Raw genomic sequence first — 23,380 nt, 5'->3', positions numbered from 1 at the left:
ATCCAACAGTCATCTGCAAAAATTCTAGTTTTGTAAGTGATGGGCATCACAAGACGTACTGCGAAATATTGCTGCATGCCTTCTCAAAAAACTACCTAGAACAGATAGTTTGGGGGCCCACTTATGAAGAAAATATGTAAGAGCTAATGACAACAAATCGAACTAACTTCATTGATGATGTCTGCATTGAAACTGATGCCATTTACCACAACAAAGCCCTAACAACAATGATTAATTACAAATGGTAGATAAAACAAGTAGAAAGATACATTTTCGGTAAGTTAGATAAGGAGACAGTTGTGTTAAATCTTAAAGAGGAACTTGAAACAGGAGCAGTAGAAATACTGTTGCGCAGTTTAAAAGAATAGTTGACCATATACTAGATAGATATGTGCCCAGTAGAACACTGGGTGTTTGAAGTAACTGTCTGTGATTTAAAATCACTGTAAAGAAACATTGACTACTGCTAACGGAGGATTATAAGTTGATATATGCTGATGGAACATCTTTGGCAGACAAGAGGGCAATAAGTGAAGCTTCCAGTGACTACCAAACTATCTTACTACAATCTTACCAAAAGATCTCTCTCAAAATCCAAACAAATTCCAGTCATTATATGTTGTTAGGGCTAAAAATGTTAGTGAACAAACACTCATAGATGATAAAGGAACTGAAATGGAGGGTAGTGAAGCAAAAGCAGGAATACTTAATTCAATTTTCAAATTTTCCTTCACTAAGGAAAGTAAAGATACACTATCTCGTTTCATGCCCCAGTAGAGATGACTGACAAAGGTATGGGCATCTGTGTGATTGAGTAACAACAAAAATCACTAAAATAAGGCTACAGGGCCCAATGGTATCCTTGTCAAAATCTACACAGAATTTTAACTACAATCTATGACAGATGCCTCAAAATAAAAACACAGACTCGTATGGTCTTCCCCTTCCACAGTTGGTTCCAGGCATTCTGTCTACAATCTGCTCCCACTTAGGTGTTCTCTCTTCAGTCCGGCGTGACAGGCCAACACTGGCTTTCTGTCTTCGGTCTGGTGCACATGCCCACATGCTGACAAACTATCTGGTGTGGTTCTAGGTGATTCCACTGCAGTCTGCTTCTGCTAGAAGCGTCTTGCGATGTTCCTTTTTTGGTCTGGTGCACCTGGTGCTCTGTCTGCAGTTCATTCCCCTTGTTTACAGTCCAAGTTGTTCTTTTTGTGGAGTTCTACTGCTGCCAATGTTGCATTTTCAACAACTCCAGTGCAATATCCCAGGTTCTACTATGCTGGTACCCAATGTTGTGATCCATGAAGTTTTTCCATCACATTTACGTCTAAAGACAGTCTTAGAACACTGCTCCAGTATCTGGGGATCTGTTCCAGAACCATTGTTTCATCATAGTTCATGGAATGATTAAGTTACAAATAGTACCCACCAATGGCTGATTTATTTGCTTGTCTTTGACGTACCTCTGGTTTCCTTCGCCTCTGATGGCCATGGTCTTATTTGTTGTATGACATGCCACAGTTGAAAGGTATATTGTAAATTCCTGGTTCTCATAGTACCAGGTAATCTTTCACATTTCTCAATAGTCCTCTTATTTTGATAGGTGGACACAACACAGACTTGACATTATGCTTCCAGAGAATCCTGCTGATTTTGGCAGAAATAGATCCCTCATAGGACAGGTACACCACAGTCTTTGCTTCATGTTGCTCTTCTGAGTCTGTTTGGTCATGTATCCATTTCTGCAGAATGCAGATCATAAAGGCTATATTTTCACTGCCAAACTGGACAGGCCTTGGTGGAGGGGACTAACAGGGTCTCCCACAACTTAGTGAAAGAATTGCTGCATTTTTCTGAGGCATCTCCAGCAGCAGTGCTTGGGTACGGGTATGGCGACTTCAGGAGTTCCCTGCTGGGGCTGCCAACACTGCCAGACTATTTGTACGTTAAACTCTAGTCATACTGCAGCAAACATAAGTGTGGAGTGGAACATTGTTTTGGAGAATGGGGGCCTTAACTTTACCTTCTGGACTGGAAGGAAGGCACGACCTCAAGGTCGACTGTGCATTGATGAGCTGAAATGCTGTTGACGTAAAACAGTCTGTAGTGGGCAACCTCTGGAGCACCATCCACCCTCTACTTGTATAAGACTTGCTTCAGTACCCAGAGCTCTATCTTAATTGACATTTATTTCCCCTAGTGGCTCGTGGGAGCCCTATATAACGACCTCAGTTCACATCTACTCTTGACGTGTTGGATGTACTGTCTGTTAGTACCTACACTCAACCAAAAAAGAGAGCTTGGTTGGTCAGTCCACACTGGAACTAGTCTCAGAATTGTAGTAACAGGGTACTAGTCTGCCATAAGACTTTCATTGCAATCATGAGAGCCTTTGAGGTCTCTCTTTTATACATTCACAATGCATTGGAGAATATTGCTGGTTCCTTAAAAAATGTTAAATGATTTCGAAATAGAACACTCATAGTTGAAACTGCCTCGTCAAACCAAGAATCTAAGCCTCTGGGATGCAAAGGCCTCATGTGTCTATGCTGTTGTGGCTGAGCTACATAACACCCTCAACTTACGTAAAGGTGTGATTACTTGATGCCATGTAATGGAGATGGACCCTAGGAATTATGTTAAGAATGGAAAAATGTGGGTGTCGCAGAAGTGCAGAACTAAGTGAGGAGAGTGGAAGTTCCCACACCAGTTAAAATCACAGTGTGTTCTTTATATGTTTCGTCTCATAAGCCATTGGATGCAGATGTACTGACAGAATTCGTCTGGATTCTTATCGACCTGTTCCTGCTTGTGGATGACTTCAGTGCACACAATGTGCTGTGGGGCTTGGCTACCACTTGCTCCAAATGTCTAGTGGTCTCAGATTGCAGTTGATAAAGATAATGAGTCCCCTTGTTAAAATATTGTTCATGGACAAAGCTGATATTTGGCAGAGTACCTGACACCTCAAAATATCAATAGATCACCGGGGAAGCCTGAAGAATTACACCAAAAGAACTTTAAGAGTATGACATGTGCCGAACTATCAAGAAGCTGGACAGGCTTTGACATAAGAAAGGGAGGAAGCTGAGTTCTATCAGTTTGCTGCTGAGATTTTGAGATACAGATTTAGGACCAGTTTTTGCCATGATAAAGCATCACATCAACATCAGAATGGTGAACAAGATAAAACATTGATTATGGCACTTGTGAGAGAGAATTTTTGAGATATGCATCACAAGCTAGATGTAATAATCGGGTAGCTTTTATACCTTCACCTGTACTTGGCAGCCTTCTTAGCAGGTGTACGTGGGGACTGTGTACACAGTGGCTCTTGGTATCCAGTGGAGTACATCATCAAGAATGCACAGTGTGCAAGTCTGCAAAGCTTGACTTCATGAGTAAGGAAACACTCACACTGTGATTAACCTAATTGGGATGCAGTCTGATGTCAGCACTTTGAAGGTGCTCAGTGCAGATCTCACCTTTTGCAACAATCCTAGAAATTCCTATTTCTGGTTTCATCAGCTCAGTGGAGAAATAACCAACACATTTCTACCAAATGAGGCAGAAGAAATTCACTGGGAGACATGCAGGGTGCTCACCAAGACAAAGTCTTCAAAATTAAAAATATTAAGTGATGAGAGGCTTGCATTCAAGAGCCCCCTGGAAGACAGCAGCATTGTGCTGTCACCAGCAGACAGGGGGGACTCCACAGTCATTTTGCAGCAGGCTGATTGTGATGAGAAAGTGCATCACCATCGTGAGACCACTGCATACAAACTTTTGGATTGCAAACGTACAGACAAAGTGGACAAGAAGACCCCAAGTCTCTCCTGAAGGAAATAGGTATATCTGACAAGGTTGTTACATGACAACGATCGAGAGTGCCAGTACCACCTAGGTTATATGGGTGGTCGAAAGAACTCGAAAGGCATGCCACTGCACCCAGTAGTTGGCAACATTGGCACATCAGCATACTCAGCAGCCAGGTACTTGAAGAAACTATTGTTCCCATATGTGAGGAAGTGTGTTCACCATATTTACAACTAAGAGGACATCTTGCAATGCCTCAAGCAACTACATATTACAGAATGTGGTATAATTGTCAGTTTTGATGTGATGTACATGTTCACCTGGGTGGCATTGAAAGAATCATTGGCTGATTGTAGAGAAATTTGACAGTGCTCTGTTGGTTTGTTCAGGCATATACTGACCAAAAGTTATTTTCTATATGGGGGGAAGGGGGGGGGGGGGGGCAATATTGTGAGCAGACAGAAGGTGTAGCCATGGGCAGCTCTCTTTCCCCAGTGGTTGCTTATATGTTCGTTAAAAGATTTGAAGAGAAGCCATTAGAGATGGTCAGATATAAATCTACATGATTCTTCAGTTATGTGGATGATACCTTAGTGATCTGGCCTCGTAGTAGGGAGAGAATCGATGAGTCTCTGGAGCATCTTAACATATGCCACCCAAGTAATAAATTCACTGTGAAACTGGGAAAGGATAGCCAGTTGCTGTTTGTGGATGTATTTGTCAAAAGGAGAGCAAATGGGTCATTGGTTTACATGGTGTATTGCAAACCTACACACTGGTTTATACCTGCAAGCCAGCAGCTTTCACCACTCAGTACAGAAGAATGGAGTTCTAAAGGCATTGGTCCATTGGGCACACACCTTGTAATACCTAGGTAGATGGCAGCAGAAATAGAACATCTACAATCTGTATTCTGCAGAAATGGATACAAGGCTAAACATATTGAGAAGGCGCTTCAACCAGCCACTTTGCCACATGATCTAGAAAAAAAGCATGGTGAAGCAAAGACTGTGGTGTACCTGTCCTATGTGGGGTCTATTTCTGCCAAAATCAGCAGGATTCTCAGGAAGAATAATATCAAATCTGTGTCTTATCCCCCTATCAAAATAAGAGGACTACTGAGAAATGTGAAAGATCACATGGTACTATGAAAACCAGGAATTTACAATGTATCTTGCCAATGTGGCATGATGATGATGATGATGACGACGATAATGAGTGGAGGAGTGTATTGGAGTGGGGAGACAGAACAGAGGAAGTGGAGACTGCAGTAAGGGGTGTGGTTACGGAATGATTGCACTTGAGGTCTTGGGTTGTGAAGCAGCCATTGAAATTGAGCACGTTGTGCTCAGCACCATGTTTTACCACTTGCAGATCAAGTTTGCTCCTGGTTACAGATTGGCAGTGGCCATTCATTCGAGTAGGCTCTCAGTTGGTAGTCACATCCACATAGAATTCTGTACAGAACTTGCAGCAGATCTGGTATATGACACAGATACTTTCGCTGTTGCAGGTAGCCCCATCCTCCGGTGAGATAGAGTAAGTCTGTGATAGGACTGGAGTAAGATGTACTGGACGAATGCATTGGTCAGGTCATGCACTTGGGTTTTTCTCATGTGTATGCCCCTTGTGGCAAGTGGTCGTAGCATGAGGATGGACATGGACATTGCATAAATTAGGTGGGTGATGGGAAACACTTTGGAGGGGTGGGAGGATTGTGGGTAGGATGTTCGTTATTCATGTGCATGGTGATAAATAATTGAAACTGTGGCATGGGATGATACTGGGTGATGAGAAGGATGCTCTTTTGCTGGTGGTTCTTCAGTGCAGTCAAAAGATTGCAGGTGTGTGAGAACACTGCATGAGAAAAGTGGGCAGACTGTGGTTGGGGGGATAGTACCCGTTTGTGAAGGCATTAGTAAGACATTGAAAATAAATGATAATAGTTTTTTCATCACTGTAGGTGCACTGTGCACTGGTGTTAACATTATGTGGACACCTTCTAGTGTGGGGCTATCCAAAATATGGATACTTTTTATTGTTAGTGAGCTTAAAAAAAACAGAAGTTTTGAATGGAGTCATTGGAGATGTGGAGGTCAAAAAAAGTCAAGGAAGCTGGCACACTGGTCTAAGGAAGAGTAAGTCAAGCAAATGACAGAAAAGCTGTTAAGGACGTGGAGCAATACGGCAGGCGTGTCATGGCCCTGGGTCCATATCAAGAAGATATCATCAGTGAACTTCAACCAAGTAAGTAGTTTGCAATTGTGGATGGCTGGGAAGGCTTCCCTTAAGTGGTCTGTAAACAGATTGGTATTTGAGGGAACCATGTGTGTGCAAATGGCTGTACTACAGATTTGTCTGTCTTCCTCTCAAAGGTGTAGTAGTTAGTTGTGAGAATATAATTAGTTAGATGTATAAGGAATGAAGTCTGGAGTCACAAGTACATTGGGAGAGTTAGTGTTAAATTGCTGGGAGGCCATGGACATGGGAGTTGTTGTACAGGGAGATGTCAACAGTTAAAAATCCAGTTTGTAATGGGATGGAAGTGATTTGGAGTCACTGAAAGAAGTGATCCATACGTTTAATGTGCGAGTCTAGGCTCTAGGCAATTGGTTGGAGATGTTGGTGAGAAAGAGCAGATTTTTGTTTTGTGAGAGCACAGTAGCCAGCTACAATGAGGAGTCCAGAATTGTTGGGTTTATGAACTTCGAGAAGCAGTAAAAATTGTGTGTGTGTGTGTGGGGGGGTGTCATTGGGGTGAGGAGAGAACTTGGTTCACATGAGAAATTTTGGGGTGGATATACAGATTTGAGTAGGGGTTGGACGTTATGCTGAACTACTGGCATGGAATCACTGTGGCAAAACTTGTAGGTGGAGTTTTCAGGTTGTTGGCAGGTTATTTCTGTCAGTTCATCACTGCTGTTCATCACAAGAGTGGTGGAGCCTTTCTATGTACAGAAGATGATTAATGCAGGGTCTGTCTTGTGATTACATATTGCTTTTGTTTCCCCTGTTGAGAAGTTTGTATTCCTGTGAAAGTACCTTGCTAAGGAGAGTGAGGACAGTCTGAAAATAAGGGACTCCTGGAAGGGAACTAGGGAATGGTTTGGTGGGAGAAGGAAACGGTCATGTTTGGATGGTCGTATGAATTCGAAGAGACAAGGTTCGATGTTGGGGTTAGGTTGACTGGTTGGTGCATTGGTAGCTAACAGCGTTTCCACTGTAGGCTTTGGGAGAACAAGAGTAGGTCTTTGATGAGCTTGGCGAGATTGCGCTGGGCGAGATTGAGCTGGGATGTGTGGCACAATATGAGGCCTTTTGATAGGACTAAAATTTCTGTCGCATTGATGATTTGGTGGATATGTTGATAACAGTGTTCTGAGTTTGTTTGGGTTCTGTGGGATATTTGGAGGAATTTTGAGGTATGTGGCAGATGGAAAAGTCCAGTAAGACGTGGTCTGGATTCTATGAGGGATTGATGAAGACATGTGCTGGGGATAGGATTGATGTCAAAGTGTAGTGGTGAACAGAGGCAGGGATAGGATGTCAGTAAATGTAATAATTTTTGAAGATGGTGTATGGAGTGCTCTTCCAAGATGTTAGAGGGCAAAGGTTACAGTTTTGGGGATATGATGCAGGCAGTTGTGATAAGTAGTTTTAAATTGCAATATTCTGAAAGTGAATCACACGACATTTATTTCAGTCACTTACTTAATTTACTTTACAGGTTGATGACTTGAAGGATTTGATGCCATTACTAATAATGAACACTCTTTCTTACCTGAAGAGCTCTTGGCCAAGAATTAGAGGAAATGCAGCAATGTTAATAGGTAATTACATCTCCACCATTATTTCTTAATAAAGCTATAAATGTGTTTTTACTGTCCTGCATTAAGAAACATTTTTTTAGATATTATTGGTACAAATGCGGGGTGCTCTTTCCATCATTAGCAGTATGTTAGGTAAAATCAAATACATTTCTATAATCAAGAAACTTTATACTGTAAACCAGACTAGGTCATTGTTACAGAAAAAGTTTATTAGCAGAGCGAAAATTTTTAGAGCTCATGGTGCTACAAAATTTTGAACATCAAGTTTTTATGTAAAAATAAATATTCCTTAGAAAAATTAATTGCATCATAAGAAATAAATAGAAACAAATTTCTATCTGAAATGTGCACAGCCAGTAATGGTTGCATGTGAGTCTGACAGTCTGGGGGTTCCTATGCTCTGGGATTGCCAACATTGCCAGTGCTCTGTTACCATAAACTCTGGGCATATTTCAACAACCATTGTGTGGCATGACAGTGGAACATTATATGTCTCGGGGTGTGTGGGCTCCTGGCATAGCTGCTTGGATTGCAAGAATGGTAGACAAATGTCTATACAAAAGTGTGCTATATGCCAATGGTGTGGATGGCTATTAAGGCAAAACAGTGGGCAACCTGTGGGGCAACTGCCACACCCCAGTTGTATGAGGCTTACCCAAGAAAGCAGGGCTCTGCTTGGATGAGCATTTATTTCCCTACTGCTTTGTGGGAACAAAATGGGTTCTACTGCTCAAACTCAAAATACTGACACAAAGAATGGACTGACAGGGAGTAGTAACACCCTAATGACAAAAAATAAATTCAAAGAAAAAAAATTTGCCAAAGTTACTTTAGTGTAGTCGAGAGAGAGAGAGCAGGTGTCCTTTGAGAAAATTTCACCATTCACATTGAAGCTTCAACAAACATTTGAAAGCAATTTAAGGTCTTTGAAGGAGTCAAATGACTCTGTAACCTCATGCTAGTGGTCAACATAAGAACATCACACAAAATTTTTTGTACCCTAAAGGTTTAGATACTTGACACCCTGTAAAAACTGAAATACACAGCATACTTAATGTCAGCAAGGGATTTGTCATGGATGGTTTTATCTGCTTCAAAGTTAGATCTTATATACCAAACCTTCTGAAACATTCTAAATGCCACAAGTCTGGGAAAAAAAGGTTTGGTTGTGTTAGATGAGTCAAAGGTATACAAAGCAAATTTTGTATACCTCCCCCAAAGTGTATAAACTGTGCAGATGATCATAACAAATTGAGCCGAATTGCTGTTTTATAGCAAAGAGAGGAAAAATTCAGGAACTGAATGTGATGAGGAGAATCCCATACACTGAGGCAAAGAAAGCGTTCAAGACAATACCATCTGCAGCATTCACAACATTCTTTGCAACAGCCTTTGCAAAACCCTTTAACCAAGAGCTACACATCAACTCAAATAGAAAAGTCAGATACAAGTGTACACAAATTGTACAGCTGTATTTGAAGAACAAAAAAATCTCTCAAAATTTTATAGTGCTCTAGGTCAATGGCTCTTCAAAACAAAAATATTATGTCCCAAAAAGCTAAATAAATATCATCTTTGTCCATACAGATTATGCCCCCTTGAAATAAAGTGGTAGTAACAGCCAAGAGGTGACCAAACTGAAAGAACATTGTTTTAAAAACATCAGTTCGGTGGCTATTGTCACTTTCCGAAAGCGAAGGCAATGTTATAGAAATAGAAAAGCTTGTGGAGGAACAAAATGGCCTGACCTGACAGGGGAAAATGCTATCATCTGCAGTGCATCACCATGGCAGAGAGAAAGGAGGAGAGAAAACACTCACTAAAAGATGACTCCCCGTAATTCAGTGAAATGTGAGTGGACTCTCATCTCATATAGAGGAGTTCAAACACCTTGTTTGCAAAAAGTCACTGTATCTATTTTCTGCGGGGGATAAACTTGAAAAAATGATTGTATTCCATGTTAGAAGTCTATTCTCTCCATCTGCTGCCTCAGATACATCTCCTTGGGTGTGGACCATTCCATCCTCTTTTGTATCTTTACAAAGCACTAGCCTATCTTGACTGGATTACAGGTATGTGGCATATGGATCAGTAGCTCCTTCCACATTGTTGGCACTGGTTCACTACATTAGGATCTGCTGTGCTGCTGGCACCTCTTGGTTGAGCTTAGTGGACAGCCTCCTGGCAGAGGCCACGATCTTTGCACACAGATCAGACATCACCAGTTACTACTAACCCCCCAGAGGGCTCACCAATCTTTGGTGAGTTCGTGCTTGGCTACTACGGGGTCCCTGCTTTTGCAACACCTCTTCCCATTCCGTGCTGCATGTCTATCCTCCTGTATTTTTAGGAATGCATGTTGTAGTTTTGATAGCCTGGCATTGGAATATTCCCTCATCTGTCTTTCTTCGTTCTCCATCTCCTCTCCTTCCTCTGCTTCAGGATTTAAGATTTCACTTTGTTTCTTCTTCCTCCCTGTGTGCTCCTGAAGGCCAGCCCAGGTGTTTGACCTGTAACAGGTAACAGGTGTAATTCCCAGCTCCATGTCGACAGGTAGGGTTTGCACATACCTGACACAGCCCAGGTCCAGGGAGAGGTGACTGCCTGAGCTGTTACCTTCCCAGTTGCCAATTATTCCCACTTTCAGGAGTTTTGGAGGTGTGAACAATCATCTAAGGTGCGTGAACCCCTCGGTGGGGAGGGGGACGGGGACAGTTGCAAGGAGCACACCATCAGAGATGCTGACAATCGTGGGGGATTTTTTCGCAGTGATCCAAGCGCCATCTCAATCTATGTCTACTAAACATAAACAGAATGAGGCTAAAGATTCAAAAGCTGTCACAGCTGCAGCTCGTTTCCTCATGGTTATATACCGAAGGAGGAGTCCTTTGCTACGGTTAGTCCGTTTATTATTCAGGAAGGTGTTGATGCAATCGTAGGCCCTGTGAAATCCTGCTCTTGCTTACATAATGGAACTTTGCTTCTGGAGACCAAGTGTGATTTTTCAAGCCCAGCAACTGCCTACCAGCTTTTGCTCCTTCATGGCCATTCTCTTGATGTTGAGGCCCATTGAAAGCTAAATTCTTCACATGGTGTTATTTACACTAGACTGCTTGACAGTCTCACTGAAGGAGAAATCCAAACTTACCTCTCTGATTGGAGAATCGCTGTTGTCCATTGGGTAATGAGGAAGGTGGATGCAACCTTAATGCCTACACATGCACTCTCTTTCTCTTGTTTAATTGAGCAGTGCTTTCATCGAAGATCAAGGCAGGTTTTGAAGTCATCACAGTCTGACTGTACATTCCATACTAAATGTATTGCTATCAGTGTCAGCATTACAACTACATACCCGTTTCCTATCAATACACAGCCAAATGTGTTACTTGTGGTAGAGATGCTCACGAGGGCGATTGCCCACCTTTTACCATCTAGCACTTATTCTGTTCTTGCTACAACTCACTCCACAAGCGACATGGCCACACAGACTTGTGACCTCCAGTTCAGCGCTGCAGTTGTAAAATTGCCCAATATCAAGGTAGTGTCGCCATCTTCTCCTACAGCTGCACAACAAGCCACGAAATCTTTGCCCCCAGCAGCAAAAACATCGGCTAAACAACCGGCAGGCCAGAAGGGACAAAAGGAATACTCCCATGAAGACTTTGTATGTCCCTCCAGCGAACAACCTTGATTTCTTCGTTATGTCCACTGGTTTTGGCTGTGCATGCCTTTCCGTATGACACTGGTCCAGTGCTAGTTCGCAGGAATGATGACAGTACCGAGCAGCTGATTGCCTACGTGTCAGAGAAGTTGAAACCTGCTTAAAAGAACTAATCACTGATAGAGAAAGAAACTTTGGCAATTATCTTCACAATTAAAAAGTTCCATGTTTACCCTTTTGGGATCAAGTCTACACTCACTACAGATCACAACCTGCTGGTATTGCTCTTCCAACTGTGCCACCAGGCTGCACGGAGTGGCCGTGCAGTTTGAGGCACCATGTCACAGATTGTGCGGCCCCTCCCACTGGAGGTCTGAGTACTCCCTCAGGTGTGGGTGTGTGTTGGTCTTAGCATAAGTTTAAGTAGTGTGTAAGCCTAGGGACCGATGACCTCAGCAGTTTGGTCCCTTAGGAATTCACACATATTTGAACTTTTTTTTTTTTTTTTTTGTGCTCCCAGCCTCCAGAGTGGACTGCCCAACAGCTCCAGAATGGAATGCTCTTCCTCTGCTTCTGCATTATGCCATTAAATAAAGGCCCAAGCACAATGCACAGATGCAGATCTCCAATCCATATCTCTCTCTCTCTCTCTCTCTCTCTCTCTCTCTCTCTCTCTCACACACACACACACACACACACACACACACACACACACACACACACATACACACACACACACACGATCCAATCCAGCCCTTAACCAACAGGAACTCTCATTTTTCCATATAGTCTTGGAGCAGTGACACTCCTTATATGGTTTCCCATTACAGCTGTTAGAAGCACTGCTGATACCTGCCATGACTTTCTCTTACAGCACCTCAGGCATTATGTGCTCCATGTATGGCCCAAATGTTTTTCAAAGAATGTCGGTCTGGATCTCCAGGCATGGGCTTGCCTCGCCCACTGTCTGTCAGCCATCACCGATGTTCTCTTGCTTGATGATGAGACAGCTGTTCACTGTTTTATCATCCTGATGCCCTCAGGGCTACAACTCTTCCATTGCAGGCATTGGTGTACATCAAGAATGAAAAACCTCTTGATGCCACATGCCTACCGGCCAGACAAGGATGTAGAGACCGTGGTGTGCAGATGTTCCCCTTGTGTCTACCACCAGACCACTCTGCCCGTGTCTTTCACAGCCTTCGGCTGTTCTTGCCCACTCTTCTGCAACCCAGCTCCACATTGCTGACACCTCTGATTCCTCCCACCAGCCAGTGGGCTTAAGTCCCAGGACACTAACCACGCCAAAAAAAAAAAAAAATAAATAAATAAATAAATAAATAAAATAAAATAAAAAAATAAAAAATAAAAAATAAAATAAAATAAAATAAAATAAATAAATCCTTCCAAACATCGTCCAGGCAGAATGAGCGAAAGGCAAAGGTCCTGAGTTTGAGTCTCGGTTCGGCACACAGTTTTGATCTGCCAGGAAGTTTCATCGTCCAGACAGTTTGGGCGCTATGCACCCATTTCAGTGGGAAGGGATCTGATGTCGCAGTGTGGTGATTTTTAAAGCCTGGTGAAGGGCATGGAAGTTGGTGATGGCCTCCAGGCAGCAGTCACACCCATGTTGCTGGGCACACTGCAAAGCTAGCAGTGCAGTGACTCTTGTCTTGAGTTGTGATTTCATTGGATTACTCATTTTGACAGGTTATTGTACTGTGCCATCTCCACTGCCCATTTTCCTCTTGTTACAGTCCTCCTGTTCATACTCAACAACTCGCATTTGGACAATTTCTGTGGGTTCTTGAGTCGTTTCAGGTTGTGTCAGATTCTGCTCACTGTAACTACATCTTTAGCTTCAAACCCAGATTTCGCACTTAGCATGAGTGGTTGGTTTAACTGCTTCAGCTATTCAAGCACTCCTCCATCACAAATCCAGACATCCACATGTTATGGAGTTTGGATCAGTGCTAGAGGTGTGCTTGGATATCCAAAGTGCTTAAGATGACCACTCGCAATAAATGGGAAATCAGGACCCGGGTTCGAGACATGGTCCAGCACAAATTTTCATATGTCGCATACAGCTGACATCAGTCCAGGTTGGCAAATTGCAAACGCATTTCATAATATTTATCATGCCTATAATCATCAGAACACTGTCAGGTGTTCATGCACGAATGGAAGATATGTAATGTGGAGATACATACACTGTATAAACACAGACATTGTAATCATTCATAATGAATGGTACATTGTGGTCACTACAAACAAACTGTATGCCATAAAGAAGTCCTTAACCACATGGCGATCTTCCCTTTGCCATTTGTGACAGAAATCTACTACCCTTTGTTAACTTTCTCATTTTCACATTCTCAGATGAGAAGATCCAACCCTCTGTTGGCGTCCCATATCTTGTTAGTTTCCCAACTTAAGCTTGACATCTCTTGTTCTTTAATGTTGGGTTATAGTATCCAAGAGGTGGATATGGTTTTTGTGTGTTATTTGAGAGAGTAGTTCATATACAATCATTTAAAGCTTGCCACCATGGTCTTGTTTCCTTTTTCATTGCTTTGTGACCTGAACATTCAGCCAGTATTCTACAGTGATGGAGAGCTGCCAGATGGTTGTGGAATTTGGCCTCCCACTGCAACATTGGACCCAGTGGGCCTCCGGCTACTTCTGGCAGGTGGATGTCACATGCCTCCAGCAATTTATTCCATTTATAAACTTATTTTTTTATTTTTTTAACCTTTACTTTATCTGTGGTTTTTATGCCTCAACTAAATTTTGAACTGGCTGTGTAGCTGCCCCTGACCAACAAATGGACCCTCTTTGTGGTATTTTCAATTTTGTGCTGCTTTTTACCTTTGTTTTTTACCTTAAATATTATTTTAACTTTCTAAACCTCTGTGGGTTGAAAACTAAGGCTGTACCCCATTCTGACTGGGCGGAATGCCAATCAGGTGCAGAAGTTTACCTCCGGCCACAGACTTCATCAGGGGGGAGGTTGGGGAGGGGAGGCAGAGAATGGGAGGGGGTCCTCTGTTTACTTCAGACTGCACACCTCTCCTACCTCATTACTGTTCATTACCTTTTTCATTTTCTTTCCTTCCTTCTGCTTTTAACCTGGACCTTTGCCTCGAATGATGCTGCAAAGATAGACCGTTATTATTAATGGTGTGTATCTGGATGTGCCAAATTATTGTATCTGTTTTATGCACAATATTTTGATGAGTGGCACCAGTGAGTATGCATAATGGCAAAACTCATATGCATAATGGCAAAACTCACAGTCACCTGAAGAAGACTGGTGGGTTGGCCATTGAAATATTATGCATAAGATGGAAAAATAATTTGACAGAACACCCGGAAGCACACTGTTAGTCATTTATGCCAAAGTACCTGAGAGATCATAGTCCATCCTCTTTCTTCTCCTGGATACCTTCAGGCTTTGATTACTGAAGGAAAATATGGACTGGTGACCTCAGGCTTAGTCATTTTCAACCTTCCCAAAATTTCATTCTTACCTAATCTCAAAGCACAGTGCATTATACTTGAAATATGGAAAAGGTGCCGTTATCAGCTATGGGACTAAGAGTGGAGTGGCATTATTTATTAGTAACACATTCCTCACCTTAGCTGTCCAACTCCTCACCAGCTTGCAACTAGTACTGGGTGTCATCCATGTGTTGCTGAAAATTACCATATTCACAGCAATTCATGACCATCATGATTCAGATAATGTCCCTAGCTACTCATATTAATAGTGGGTCTTAATCCACAAAGTATGCTTTGGGTTTCCAAAAATAGAAGCCACAGATGTTGAGTTCCTGAGTGTGTGATTGCCAGCTGGTCGTAGGTTGTGTTCCAAAAATGAACACCATGGAGACTGAAGTGATGACACTTTCTGCAGGACCTGACCATCATTTTGCAGGACAAGCTCAAGCACGTACAGTGCAAGCTGATACTGATTTGTTTGACTGATGGGGCTGTTAAGTGCTATACCACCTACTGCACTCCTCTGACATAAGCCCTCGTGAGTTCAACTCAGTTTCTAAATTGAAGGAAACACTTCACAGCATTCGCTTCAGAACTACTACAAATTTGTCGGGCAATAGACCGTGCTGCTCAAACTGTCAATACAACTGGCACTGCTAAGAGTATCCTACGACTTCCACATCACTGGCAATGGGTTATACACAATGCTAGTGACTACTTTGAAGGTCAGTTAAACTTTGAAACATGTATCTATTTTGTATGAGCTGTAAATAAATAGTTGCCACTATTAAGTTCCAACCCTCATATAATCCACTGTGCTGTTCATGCATCTACAACAGTAGACCTCAAAGCTCCCCGAGAGACAACCTATCCCCTGGTGGGATGGTCAATGCTACCCTCTAATCAGGAACAAGAGGGCAGCATCGTGGAGACTGGACCGTGGCTTCCTCCAACTTAGGGTTAGGCCTTACGTACCTTATCCTATGCGGTGCTACGAATGCCAGCACTTAGGTCACACAACACTGAATTACGGGGGTTAAGTGACCTGTTGGAAATGTGGAAAGGCAGCCCATGAAGCTGGGACTGACTGTCCGTCTCCCAGTCTGCATTAACTGCTCTGGGAGCCACCCAGTCTGGAGCCGAGACTGCCCTGTCTTTGCAGAGGAACAAAAAATTCAGGAACTAAAATTCATCAAGCAGATCCCCTAGGCTGAAGCCAAACAACAATATCAGGCAATGAAGCCTCCCATCTTTACCACTTCTTGTGTGTCCATGGCACATAAACCTGTTCCTTAGGTTGACACCTTGATGCGGACGTCATCCTGCGTATGACCATCCACCATCAACACCTGTACTTGCAAGTGTACATGCCAAGCCAAACAATTAATGGTAAAGCAATACAAGCAGCAGTCACAGAAAAGATCAGCAACAGTTCCGTAGCGAGTGTCAAGAACACACACGACATGCAGAGTGCCTCTCAACGCCCGCTTTTCCCCCTCATCCTTGAAGGGGCCAGGGTTCAGGAAAAGGTTCACGATATTCAGGTCAAAAGCTGTCCTGAGCACTGTCAGACTTCATTGTTTCATGTCTGACTGACTGACTGACTGAGGAGGATATCATGGAGTTAGATCCCTTGAATCCAGGCAGCTCCTCCAGTCCCCCTTGCTCTCTGAGTGCTTCGCCTCCACGGTGCAAAGATAGGGGTAAATTAAAACCACATCGATGAAATGGCTCCTGTCCTAAAGTGGAACTTGCAGGGATTCAGGACGCATGTGGGAGATCTCCGTCTCTTATCTCAGGGTAGACCATTGTGTCTGTGTCTCCAGGAAACTCTTTTCCATCAATTGTACAGCCCTGAACTACGAGGCTATGTACTCCACAAAAAGGACAACGTGAGTGGAGAGACAGTTACAGGGAGCGTAGGAGTTTTCATCAGTACCAACTACCACTCCTCGCCTCGCTTACTTATGATAACTTTACAAGCAGTTGCTGTATCAGTGCATGTGTGTCATCCATTGACAATATGTTCCCTTTACTTGTCCCCACAGGATGCACTTGATGAAGAGGCCGTAACAGACCTAATTACATGGCTCCCCCAATTCTTCATCCTCTGTGATGATTTTAATGCACACAATGTGCTTTGGGGCTCTTAAACTACCTGTCCCAGGGGTAGAGCAATTGAGAGGCTTCGTGTGTCATTATGTGCATACTTGCTAAATGCAGGACAGAGCATTCACTTCTGCACAGCAGCTAGGTCATTCTCTGCCATTGATCTCTTACTTTGCCCTCCAACTCTTTCTCACACTGCTCAGTGGTAAGTGGTTGATGACTTGCATGGAAGTGATCACTTTCTGATCTGGATTCACCTGCCAGATAGGGTGGAACCTGAAAAGAAACCACCACAATGTATGCTCGGTAGAGCCAACTGTACACTTTATAGCCAGTTGGCCCTGTTTGAACATTGCGTGAAGGTTGAGGCACGGGTGGATCGTATTACCAAAATGATCCACCCTGCTGCTGCAGCATCCACTCCACAGCCCACGAGACAACAGAATAGGCAACCTGTCTCTTGGCGGAGTGCCGAATGCCGCTCTGCAATCAGGACCAGGCATGCAGCTCTGTGTAGGTTCAAGTGTCAGCCAACTGAAGAGAATCTTGCAGCCTTTGGAGTGGTAAGGGCAAAGAGTCGCTGAATTATTCAAGAGAGCAAGAAGAGGTCTTGGCAACAGTTCCTGAACACCATTTATTATTCCACCAAAAGTTCTGTTGTGTGGGACTGAGATGGAACTCTCAAAATTATCATCTCCTCCTCCCAATGGGAAGGGTGTACTGCCTGGGAGTATTCACAACCAGTCCTGCAAACGAATGAGGGAGGCTAGCGCTCCTGGTAATCTGCATCAGTTGAATTATGGTACAGGGCACAAGGAGTCATAAATCAAAATGTGTTTTTGGTCGTTAAGAGGAAGGAGGGGATGTGTGAAAAAGTGTCCCTCTTCTATATCCATAGAGGCTTGGAAGGACTTGCTGGAAGTCTGAAGTCTATTAAGCAGCTGTGGAATGGTTCCCTACTGGTCAAGAATTTCTGGTATAGGAGACGGGAGCCCCATGGCTCCCGTAATGGGGAACAGCACTTTCCACACCAATCCACGAGATATTGCCCAGACTATGGTGGCGTATTTTGCCACAGTTACTGAAACAGCCAGTCAGGATCCAGGTTTCGAGCACCATAGAGCGGTTGCTGAGAGTTGTAGTTTGGACTTCCGGTCCACCTCTGATGATTACAGCTGCCCATTTTTCATGTGGGAGCTGGATTCTGTATTGTCTGTGGCTCATGACACATCCCTTGTTCACGACAGGATCCATTACAGTATGCTGCGTCAACTCACAAGATGAAACAAAGATATCCTCCTCACAGTTTTTAATGCCGTTTGGATGTCAGGTTACTTTCCCGACTCATGGTGCGAGGCAATTATAATTCTTCTTTTAAAACCTGGGAAAGACCATACATGCCCAAGTAGTTACCGTAGTGTTGCCCCCACTAACTGCATGGGGAAGACCTTGGAGCAGACGGTCAACTGCCATCTTGTCTGGATCTTGGAATCAAGTTGCTTTCAGTGTGGATTCAGGAGGTATCGCTCCACCTTTGATAACCTGGCCCTCCTGGAGGTCGCTATACAACAGGCTTTCCTACACTGGCATTACCTTCTAGGTATACTTTTTGACATCGAGAAGGCCTACCATTCTACTTGGAGGCATCTTATCCTGGAGCAACTTCACAAATTGGGTTTTTTGTGGTTGTCTTCCCATTTTTATTCAGTTCTTCCTCTCGCCATGATATTTTAGATACCGAGTCGGTGACGTCCTATCTGATCATTTTGAGCAGGAGAACAGTGTCCCTCAAGGCAGTGTTTTAAGTGTGACTGTCTTCGCCATAGCTATTAATAGCATTACTTCCATAGTGATAAATCCAGTCCAGTGTTCATTGTTTGTGACTGACTTCTCTGTGTTTTGCTCTTTTTCAAGCCTCACAGTGACAACGTGTCATTTGCAACTAACTCTTTGATGTTTGGATGGATGAGTGCAGAAGAGTGGTTTTAAGTTTTCCACCGAGAACTGTGTGTGTGTGTGTGTGTGTGTGTGTGTGTGTGTGTGTGTGTGTGTGTGTGTGTTCTTTTTAATCATTCTTGTTCCATTTTAAACTTTCCTGAGTTGAGGATGAGGAACACTCTTCTTACATTTAATGACTGAGATGTCTGGGTCTCACTCATTTGACTCTAAGCTTACGTGGTTACCACATCTTAAGGACCTGAAACGACGGTCATTTAAGGCTTTAAGTATTTTCAAATATCTTAGCCACAGTACATGGAGAGCAGACAGGACATGTCTGCTCCGCTTGTACAGGGCATTTGTGCAATCTCGGCTCAATTATGGGTGCACGGTGTATGGTCTGCAAGACTCTGTTATTTAAAGTTGTTGGACGTGGTGCACCATGAAGGGATTCAGTTGGCCACTGGGGCATTCAGAAAAAGCCCCATACTAAGCCTCTGTGCAGAGGCTGGTAAACTGCCGCTTCCAAAACTGTTCTAAAATGGCTTGCTCAAACTTTTCACGTTTGACAACTTTGTGCTACATGTGCAGCACAGGACAGTGCACTTCCTTGGGTGAATCCTACCACATAATGTATTTTTTGTGATTTGGTCCAGCTATACGGTAAAATGTTGCCGAATTCTCTTATAAAAATTTCAGGGTGAACCTTTTTTGACATTGTGGAAAATGCCTGAAATTACCAATATTTTAATAAACTTTTATCCAGTGAGTGCGGTAATGTCATGTGTAGCAATGAGGGGCTACTTTATTTCATTAGTCTCTGGCATCATTGGTTCGTTACACCGTTTTCATTGACATTGTGAAACTGCCTGGGTGAAAATGTATTTTCTCTTTCATTTGATATGTTCTCCTGTGTGTTTCTGGCATCAACGATTTTGTTTGAACTTACTCTGCCAGTGGCCAGTTCAGAACAAATTTGGTGTATAGTATCTTTGATGTCCACATCCACCTTAGTAACAGTTTTATTTTATTTTCGCCCGTCAGCTTTTCGATGTCAGTTACGTGGGTTTTGCATGACTGTTCAACTTCTTTATGTCTTTGTCAGTGTGTTTTTGTTCTAGTTTTGTAAACCCTACATCTTCAGAGTTTTTTTCACTTTGTTGGGAAGTTCATTACAAACTGATTGTATCTCTGAAGTCTGTATTTAAGTCTAAGCTAGCTTGTCATATTTTTTTTTTCAATTTTTGTTCAGTGATCTCGTCTAACCTACCCACAGTTTACTTGTGTTCATCATGTAATTGTGAAAATTTTTGATAGAAATCTTTTGATATATCTTTAAAATTTTGATCAAACTTTGCTCAACATATTTGTTAAATTTGATTGAGATCCTGTGACATATTTGTAAACATTTGTTTTAAAATTTCTACCATCTCATTTGTGCTACTTGGCTGATGCAAAGTGAAGTTTGCTGATATTTGGGGTGTTATTTTGCCTGTAAATGTTTTAGAGTTCATGCGACACTGGACTGTCGCAAATTTCAGAACCAGCTGCAATGCCTCTTCTGAATATAATAGCTGAAACAGCACTCTCTGTTGACCATTGTGTCAGCAGTTCATCTGTTGTCTGCACTGAAATGTTTATGTCTGTAGTGTTTGTTAAATTTAAATCGTCATTGTTGCTCATGTAGCTGTCATCTTGTTGGTTTGCTATGTCGGTCATTTCATTTTATGTTTCCTGTCCTTGATTACTAAAATTATTTCCATTTATTTCATTACTTGTTGTAGTTCCATTGTGATTTTGTGTGTGTGTGTGTGTGTGTGTGTGTGTGTGTGTGTGTGTGTGTGTGTGTGTGTGTTTTTAAATTACTGCAAGTTATATTCAGTTTTCAACAATAGTTCTAATATGCTAACTTTGCACAACAAGATGGGTGCTGGCACTTGAGCACATGGGGAAGGCAAGGTACGACTAAGTATTACCAGTTATTGCAATCATTAGTGCTCTGTAGCTAGATTCAGTGGTAGTAGGTCTTTGCTTTCCTTCCTTTTAACAGTTTCAAAATTGTTTCCTCTAACATTTTGTTGGAGAACCACTTGTCCAGAAGTTGACAGGCTAATAAGGAATGATGGTTTTGCCATTTAATTTGTGGTCAAGGGACAGTATCCATCTTTCTGCATGCAAATTAGCATATTAGAACTTTTTATGTAAACTGAATAAAACTTACAATAATTTCATTTATATTTAATGTAAATATATTCAACTAAATGGAACTAAAAATAGTAATGAAATGAATGGTAAGAATTTTAGAAACCAAGAACAAGAAACAATTAGCATGAATGAACAAAATGAAAAGACTGATGTTCCTAACCAACAAGATGACAGCTACATGAACAATAATGATGATTTAAATTTAACAAAAGCTACAGGTAAAAACATTTTATTGTCTTCCACTGATGTGCTCATTTGCATAATTATGTAAATTTTCTTTTCAATTTTTCATTTTGTATTTTCTTGCTGATCTCGTATCAGGCAAGAAAGAAAGTGTATGCCATTATTATGTGAATAATGACTTTCTTTACAATACAGTAGTATGAACAATAATACTTAAAACACCAAACAGGTACAGTCCCTGTACAGTTGATAATCTAATGAATAAAAAGTGTGTGATTATATTGTTTTAAGGTGTTCCTCAGAAAATGAAAGAGACGTAGGTAAAAATTTTACAATCTTTTGTACAAACAGTGTCAGCATTTGTATATATTGCCTTTTTTGGTTAAATGTTGGACCAGTGGGTTTGAAATAGTGAAGATCGGCTTTTATTTTGGCAGTTCATTGTATTTCAGTTCCTGAGTTAATTGTGGTCTGCTCCATCCTACATGTTCTGTATTGTTTCCGTGTAGTCTGGCTTCAGTGGTCAGACGTGATTTTGTGTACGGTCATGCAGAAACCTTTTTTCATCAGTAATTCTTCTTTCATAGTTCCACAGCGAAATAAGTAAAAAAAAGTTTCATTTTAACAACATTGGCAACTATATTTTCCATGTCAGCATTTCTATTACAGAACACTGTTATGTCTGCTCTGTGCAAACATCGCTTTCAACATCTCATCATAGACAGAAGAAGCTGTATATAAAAAAACTAAGTGACGTGCACTTTCATTTGCTATTTCACAGATCGTATTTTCTAGGAATTTACTGCAAGCTGTTACAAGATAAATAAAGCTTATCGTCAAAACAAAATGGAAAAATAGGACTACTTATTCTTTCGTTATGTTTAGATACATTACAAATCCATCAGTAAGTTATTTATCCAAATAGAAACTGCACTAAGCTAAGGGAACAAACACTAGTTACAGAATTTGGTACAAGAAGTAAACAAAGGAAGTACATGGGCATTCTGTGTCATTTATTATTTAAGTTACAAGTAAATGATTTGTAAATAAATCTTTTTGATTGGTCTACCTATTGAAATAATTATCTGGAGAGAAATTTATTTGAATGATGTCCATCTCTGCTTACCACCACACCTTTGTGAATTTTTCCTCTTTCCATTCATTTTATCATTTTATTTGATAATATTGTCCGCCTCTGGTAGCTTAGTGATCAGTGCGATGGAATTTCATACCTAACAGCCTGGGTTCGATTCCTGGCTGGGTCAGAGATTTTCTCCGCTCAGGGACGGGGTGTTGTGTTGTCCATATCATCATTATTTCATCCCCGTCAACACACAAGTGGCCTCAACTCGAAAGACTTGCACCAGGCGACCGGTCTACCCAACGGGAGGCCCTAGCCACACGGCATTTCCATTTTCCATTTGATAATATTAACTGTAACGAGTCCTACTAGTCAATTTGCTTGGATTGTATACAGAAGCTTACAGTGTAGAGGGGTTGAAGCTGGGTTGTAAGTTGTTGTCATGCTTTTAAACGTAAGCTTCCTCAACCCCCCCCCCCCCCCCTCCGCCAGAAAAAAAAGGCTCAATGTCAGTATGTTTGTAGTAGCAGACTGAACGCAACCATTATTCATCGGCATTGGCTGTTCTTTCATACAAATTTACAGTTCCACATCTAAATCGGTGACCTTCAATAACATTCAGTATTCGATTATCACTTCAATTTTCTTTATACATGAGCTTACACAGTCGCTATGGTAATACTTTAATACTTGTGAATCTCAGGTAACAGCATACACATTCTCCATAGAAAATTGACGTGTAAAATGAAATTCTAATTCTATATTGTAGTGGTACATGTTTGCTATAAAGCTTGGTGACTCGTCTTGCTTTCTTTCAGTAGACCGATGAAAGATGTATGTGTGAAAAATATGACTTTTATTAGTAGTAGAGTACAGAGCACCTACTATGCCTGGATTTGTTGGCATTTATGTGCAGATATGACAAAGAAAAATGCAGGCACAGTGCAGAAAGTGATGACGGGTGTGTAATTTGGACTGGCCAGTGAGGGGTACTTGCACTTAGCAGACATCCTTTGGGGGTGCTGTGGACCCCAAAGAAGAAAGGGACGTGAC

General features: G+C 42.0%; 1 protein-coding gene across 3 annotated transcripts in view; it reads left to right on the top strand.

The window, feature by feature from the left end:
• The window catches only part of LOC126236902 (maestro heat-like repeat-containing protein family member 1), a 295,906-nt gene that overhangs the window by 227,772 nt on the left and 44,754 nt on the right, over positions 1-23,380 (top strand). For all 3 annotated transcript variants that reach the window (XM_049946551.1, XM_049946549.1, XM_049946550.1), the window contains exon 28: positions 7,547-7,649. In XM_049946551.1, the coding sequence (XP_049802508.1) occupies positions 7,547-7,649 (103 nt within the window). The remainder of the gene's footprint in view (positions 1-7,546; positions 7,650-23,380) is intronic.

This window comes from Schistocerca nitens, chromosome 2 (assembly GCF_023898315.1).
Source record: "Schistocerca nitens isolate TAMUIC-IGC-003100 chromosome 2, iqSchNite1.1, whole genome shotgun sequence".
Classification (NCBI taxonomy): domain Eukaryota; kingdom Metazoa; phylum Arthropoda; class Insecta; order Orthoptera; family Acrididae; genus Schistocerca; species Schistocerca nitens.
Note: the sequence above shows the minus strand (reverse complement) of the source record. Positions and strands in the feature narration are given on the sequence as shown.